We start from the raw sequence: 7,174 nt of genomic DNA, 5'->3' as shown, positions 1-7,174 counted from the left end.
AGACGATAGCATAACACTTTTTCGAATCGACATTAATTCGTTGACAGTAGGGAACTCATATTGAAATATGATGTTTTCAATAAAACGTTCCATGATCATCTATCATGTCCTACCAACATGAATGCATCCGCAGTAACTTTAACCCTTACAGCGATTTATCATGAACAAAATCTTTTACATGTAATTTGTAAGTATGTAAACTTGTATTTTTGGTATCTGATGTGCTGAGAAAGTTGAGGATTGGATAAGATAATGTGGATATTTACTAGGGTTGTAAAACCGGACAAACTCTTCCGACCGAGACGCTGGTTAGTCGGTCAGTTTGGAAATCAAACAATAAACAAAACAAATGTTTAGTTTGTTTAGCTTACATTATATTCAACACGTATTGACAGTTATTATATATATATAATAAAAAGGGATTAAATGTCCATGTGAAGGAAGTAAATATAGAAAAAATAAGATTAACGACCGACTAAAAAGCTAGCTGCTTTCACCCTTCAGAGCCCTGTGAAGGGTGAAAGCAGCTAGTTTTTTAGTCGGTCGTTAATCTTATTTTTTCTACATATATATATATCTATACATTAATTAGCACGATAGTTTGCTTACATGTACGTATTTCAAGCTCGCAACATGTAAACGCAGGAAATACATACATGCACCACTTGGTTCAGAATAAAGCGGAATACAATATAAGTTATTTTGGCTCGAACGAGTATGCGGTAACCGTGTTCGTGAAAAGAGGCAGAGTTTGATAAACAAAGCAAGCCAATGATGATTGCACCTCTTTTAAAGTTTCACTGAAATCACCTTAGTTTTTAAAACTGTCCAGGCTTTCCATGGCGTGGTCAGCATCTCTTTTTCAATCTTTAATATAGAGTACAAAAACAACAATATACAGTCAGTCTGAATAGGGTTTTCATAACCAAAAACTCCAATTAGGTTTTCATAGGAAAGATGATTTATAGGTGTAAGTCAGGTAAACATAGGGCTCCCCATGGGTTAATGAATTCCGACTATTCGGTTATTGATTTCTTTAACTTGTTCGCGGTTTTCCGATAGAGTAACCGGTTAACCAGTTAACAATTGACAACCCTAATATTAACTTTTAACCTTATACGATGACCTTGACTTTAGGGAATGAACTACGTTACATTAAAGTAACAGGGGGCGTGCCCGTGTGTTATTTTTTACTTAGATAACTGAAGTGGTGGATGGAAACAGGCTGAAACAGTCAATTGTGAACTTTTGACATATGAACTGTAATAGTAACTCAATGGATAAAAGAAGCTTGTAATAGCACGCTACACACTCTGGTTGTGATACACCTGTGGGTCAACGTTTGTTTATATGAGCAGCTATAACGAAACAAGAGGATATACCAAGGAAATACAGACATGACCTTTGACCTGTAGAAAAACAATTCAGCAAGGCGTATGTACTGATATAGTCATAATTAAAACTATGCTCAAGAACGCTCTTACGGACGGATTGATATACGCTGGAGTATGGCATAGTTTGGGCAATTATTGAAAACAATTGTTTTTACTTAACACATCAACTGATGACAACAATATCTTAATTACAGTTCGGACAAAACCATAAAATTCACCCAATTAACAAAAAGTCATCCGTTTTATCATACTCAAGGAATTTTCAAAACGGCATTTTATAAATCAAATAAACAGCTCGAATCAAATCACATCACATTAACTGTAAATTATCTTTAGTACCACTTTTAAAATTAAGTATTTGTATTAAAACAATTATCACATTCTGATCTGACAAATCAGTTAGCTTTGATTCTAAGGCCATGCAAACTATCTGATTACAATATATTTTCCGTCTGAAAAATCGGCATCCAGGTTCTAATCAGAATGGAGAAAAAACATCTCTCCATCGACCACTCATTGGATAAACATTCTAGGAGTGCGTAGTTGGCAAACATTTTTGGTTACCCACTAGTGGGTAACACCCTGGACGTGATTTCCTTGGTCAATCTTCTGATTATGGCGTCAAGTAAATGTTGTCTCCATAGGAAACTGCAATACATATATTCTGAGAGAAACACCGGATTTTAAAATTGTAAAAGAAACACGGTAAACCTCTTGTCTATGAACTATATGAAAATCTACCAGCTCGAGTTAAGCATGGTAACAACCCATCATTTGTTACAATATTTCTAAATCAAAAAGAAGAAGAAAAGACAAGAATTAACCAAAGTGAGAATACAACCATAATTTCGACTCAAAATCGATTAAACTCAGGCAAAACATGAAAGCATGAATAAACACGGGTACCTTTGTCATGACGCGTTGGTAGGTAAAATTGGTCAAAATGCTTGGTTTAGTATTCATAAATATCAGTCCCTGTAACGTGAACATAAAAATAACACAGAACAATTGTCACGTTAGTTTTACCCTTAGTTAATCAAATACTGGTGAATCATTTGCACACTACCTTAACAGTTCATTGCATTGGCGGTTTATATTTTTACTTTAAGTGTTTCACGTTCCTACTATTGGATAAGTCTACAAGTTAGTCGCCTTGGTATTGTCTGTGGTATAATCCTTCAGTCATGGAGTGATCGTCGGTACGCCTCAGGGATACAATCTAATAAACCTGTAAAAAGATGGATGTATTTGCAATTTGCGACCCACATCGGAAATATTACTTTACAAATGATTGCCATAATTACACATTAAAGGAGAACCGAATATTTACTTTTGATCCAAGAAAGTAATTTTAAATTGTATGTATCAATTTATTATGTGATCAATTGAATGAACACATTAAAGTTATTAATCAGTTTCTGTTTTAGCAGATTTGGTTTCATAAATCACGTATTATTAATTACATACGTATATATGTACATCAAATTAATCATATATCACCTACAGTATTCTTTGAAATATGTAAATGCATGCAGATCACTAATGTGAAACATATAGTGATTTCTAGTCCGTAGGTAAATTAAGATTGTACTGAATGAATACTTACCTCTCTCTGCAAGGACCTGTCTGCTGAATAGTTTTGCGTAGTATCGCTGGAGAAAATACGAAACACATGGTTCAAGGGAGATAATTGTAACTTAGCAAACAGATAGTTTTACAAGATACGTATATTAACATTCTTGAAATAACAAACAAATATTTAGAAAGATATGAATTTATTGATAGCAACGAGATTTTTGATACATGCCTTTTAAACGAGAAATTTTGAAAAACTGGTTGATTATGCTCCATGAAAAGGTTACAGAGACTGAAATAATGTGTGACCTCTATGTGACCGGGACCTTTGGTATAATCACCTTTCAACCCTACATATATCCCTTAAACTTCATTAAGTTATCTTCAGCAAGTCAAATATTATAGCCTTGACAATGTATTTGACCTTTGTCCTCGATAGGGCCTTGGCCCTAGACGTACTGGTCAAATTGTAGTTTGCGACACACCGCCTTGTATCCTACATATATTCTTAAATTCAATCATTTGTCTTAAGAGAGTCAGAAGTTGTGGCTTCGACAATGAATTTGAACTTTGATCTCGATGTGATCTTGACCCTGTCTGCATGGACTCAATTGTGGTTTGAAATACACTGCCATTCCATCCAAAAATGGACTCAATTGTGGTTTAAAATACACTGCCATTCCATCCAAAATTTCGTGCTATAGGATCCGGAGTTTATGACCAGGACGATGATTCTGACCTTTGACATCGATGAAACTTTGTCCTTTGGCGTAGGGGCACAATAGTGGTCTACAACACACCGCATTGCCATCCTCTTTCTATTCCTTAAACTTCATTGAGTTAAATTCATCAAGTCAAATGTTATGGTCCGGAAAATGAATCTGACCTTTGCCCTTACATGTACTTTGACCTTGATCTTTGGCATACAGACCCTAGAGTGGTCCGCGATATACCTTCTTTCCATCTTAAGTATATCTATATGTATAAATGCCATTGAGCTATCTTCAGCGATTTATACGTTACAGCCCGGACTAACAATTCGGACGGACAAAGCGGCGACGATATGCTTATTTTGTTTTTGGAGGGAGGGTTGTTGTGGGGGTGGGGGCATAAAACATATCATATCAATATACCAACTGTATTCTGTGACATATTGACACATGAGAGTATCGTCTGTCTACCTGACACGTACTACGTAGACACGTGTCAGTGGTGTGGCTTTCTGACAAGTATTACGTAGACACCTGACAATGGTGTATGCCTACCTGTCCTGTATCACATAGACATGTGACAATGGTGTATGCCTACCTGTCCGTTATCACATAGACGTGTGACAATGGTTTATGCCTGCCTGTCCGGTATCACATAGCCATGTGACAATGGTGTATGCATACCTGTCCGGTATCACGTAGACATGTGACAATGGTTTATGCCTACCTGTCCTGTATCACATAGCCATGTGACAATGGTGTATGCCTACCTGTCCGGTATCACATAGACATGTGACAATGGTGTGTCCTGGTCCCATAAGCTTAGCAACCTGCTCCGCGGCAGACACATTTAGACCTGTCGACGCACCAACGAACAAACCCTCCTCGTGAAGCAGCCGAAATGTCTGTCAATTGTAATCGCATTACATGTTTACACTTTTCAAAATATACATAGAAATTATTATATATTATATATATATATTATATATATATTATAGCAATACTAAACTCTTAAATGTGTTTTCCACAGTAAATTATATTGAAAATAAACAAAAGTTACAGTTCCTAGATGATTACCATGGCGACTGCATCTGTGTCTTGTATCACCATGGCGTCGTCGATAGGTGCGTCCTTGAGATTGTTAGTGACTCGGCCTTGACCTATACCCTCTGCTATTGAACTCCCTTCTGACCTTTCCAGTTTCCCATGTTTAATGTAGCTGTACAGGACACTTCCCTACAATATCATAACAGTCCACCATCACCACATTCTGTCCATTTATGATTCAGTAGCGCTACCAAAGGTAGGAAGACTACACAAACTTGTCTTTTGTGTTCCGAAATATATGCAGAGATAAAGCAAAGCAATAGTGTCTAAAAACACTTAATAACATCACAAATGTACAACAACCATGAACCGTTTAGATAAGTAAAACTATATTTTCTCGGTCAAATATATTTATTGCCCGTTTATCTCACGATAGAAATTAAACATTTCGAACTTGATGGATTTGATTTAGTAGTGACTATCTTTCCAAGTATCAGAAGTGCGTCAGGATTATTCAGGATATTAACATAAATAAAAGATATTATACTTCAATATATATATAGTATGCACCGAGAGCACGTGTTCACAAGATATTGACAACAAGCACGTAAGGAAATTTCATAACAATAAACCATGTCAGTTTTAGGATAACATAAATCTCCTTAATTGGCGTTACAACTTTAAAACTGATGGTAATGTTGCACTTAATATCGACAGGTTTAATAAAGAGACTGAGTCATCGATTTCATTAATAGTGTTTAATTACCTGGGGGTCTGCGAGGAACACCTGTATGTTAGGATTCTGTTCCTTCAGGTAGGTACCAACACCTGTGCAAATAAATGTGACACTTTTTAAACCACCTAGGTCGACGCATCATGTTGTAATTATAATTAGACTGTGTATGTGACACTTAAAGCTAATTCAAAAGGTGCTAGGAAAAAATATGTATTGTTATATTTTAAAAGTTTAACACTTTTGAAAGCAAATCACCTAATTTAAATTATTTAGAATATTTAATATCTGATAAAGTGTAACATACACATTCGGAACTCAAAAGACCGGTGTGCATTTGCTTAAATTTGCATCAATAACAGAATTTAAGGCAATAACTGTAATAATATTAAAATAATATATACATGCATGCAGAATAATAATCCATCAATCGTCGCCCCACCTAGACTCGGTCACGGGGGTCGTCTCACAATCAACCTTACCAACCAGACATGGTCATGGGGAGCGTCTCACAGTCAACCTTACCCACACAAACATGGCCACGGGGGTCGTCTCACAGTCAACCTTACCCAAACAGACATGGTCACGGGGGTCGTCTCACAGTCAACCTTACCCAAACAGACATGGTCACGAGGGTCGTCTCACAGGCGTGAACTTACCAACACAGACATTGTCATGGAGATCGTCTCACATGCGTTAACCTTACCCACCCAGACATGGTCACGTGGCTCGTCTCACAGGCGTTCACCTTACCAACACGGACATTGTCACGGGGTCGTCTCAAGCGTTAGCCTTACCATTACAGACATGGTCACGGGGGTCGTCTCACAGTCAACCTTATCGACACGGACATTGTCACGCGGGTCGTCTCACAGTCAACCTTACCCACACATACATGGCCACGGGGGTCGTCTCACAGTCAACCTTACCCACACATACATGGCCACGGGGGTCGTCTCATAGTCAACCTTACCCACACAGACATGGTCACGGGGGTCGTCTCACAGGCGTGAACCTTACCAACACAGACATGGTCACGAGGGTTCTCTCACAGTCAACCTTACCAACACAGACATTGTCAAGGGGGTCGCCTCACAGGCAATCTGACCAACACGGACATGATCACGGGGGTCGTCTCACAGGCAACCATTCCCACCCAGACGTGGTCACGGGGCTCATCTCACAAGCGTTAACTTTAATATCAAATATGGTCATGGGGGTCGTCTCCTCGACTTATTGACCAAATCGACCGTTTATAACTTTTTGATCTTGAAATCTTTGACGCTACAAACTCTTCTATTTTCAACGGCTTTCCGCGATTTTTATTTGCAACATATCAACAGGGACGGCTCATTTCTAAGCTGTACGAAAAGCATGACTGTTTCGACTTTCTTATCGTGAATTTTCCTTTTCTTGACAGAAGCATCTTTGCTTCCCCTAATTACAGTGTTATGGTGCCGCAGTTGATTCGGTTTTCAAGAGCATATCCGAATAATAAGACTTCCGTGATTTATGTAGACTGTTGACCGATAAAATAACAGCACAGGGTTTCCAAAGATACAGGGTGATGAATACTATGGGCATTTTATGGTCGCCATCACGATCAAATTGGGGCAAAATGCTATTTTGTTATGTGATATGAAGGTCGACATATTATATTATGCTCTGTAGTATGCCTCGTTTTTGTTTTGTTTTGTTGGGGGGGGGGGGGGGGG

At 38.0% G+C, this 7,174-nt stretch overlaps 1 protein-coding gene across 1 annotated transcript in view; it reads right to left on the bottom strand.

The window, feature by feature from the left end:
- Window positions 1-572: 572 nt before the first annotated feature.
- The window catches only part of LOC110466540 (cysteine synthase 1-like), a 21,403-nt gene continuing 14,801 nt past the window's right edge, over window positions 573-7,174 (bottom strand). The window contains exons 9-13 of the mRNA XM_021523092.1: window positions 5,493-5,554; window positions 4,757-4,915; window positions 4,450-4,584; window positions 3,001-3,046; window positions 573-2,622 (exon numbers count right to left, since the gene is read on the bottom strand). Coding sequence (XP_021378767.1) covers window positions 2,573-2,622; window positions 3,001-3,046; window positions 4,450-4,584; window positions 4,757-4,915; window positions 5,493-5,554 — 452 coding nt within the window. The 3' untranslated portion in view covers window positions 573-2,572. The remainder of the gene's footprint in view (window positions 2,623-3,000; window positions 3,047-4,449; window positions 4,585-4,756; window positions 4,916-5,492; window positions 5,555-7,174) is intronic.

Source organism: Mizuhopecten yessoensis, unplaced genomic scaffold (genome assembly GCF_002113885.1).
Source record: "Mizuhopecten yessoensis strain PY_sf001 unplaced genomic scaffold, ASM211388v2 scaffold11135, whole genome shotgun sequence".
NCBI classification, from domain to species: domain Eukaryota; kingdom Metazoa; phylum Mollusca; class Bivalvia; order Pectinida; family Pectinidae; genus Mizuhopecten; species Mizuhopecten yessoensis.
The sequence above is the reverse complement of the archived record's forward strand: the minus strand, read 5'-3'. Positions and strand labels throughout refer to the sequence as shown.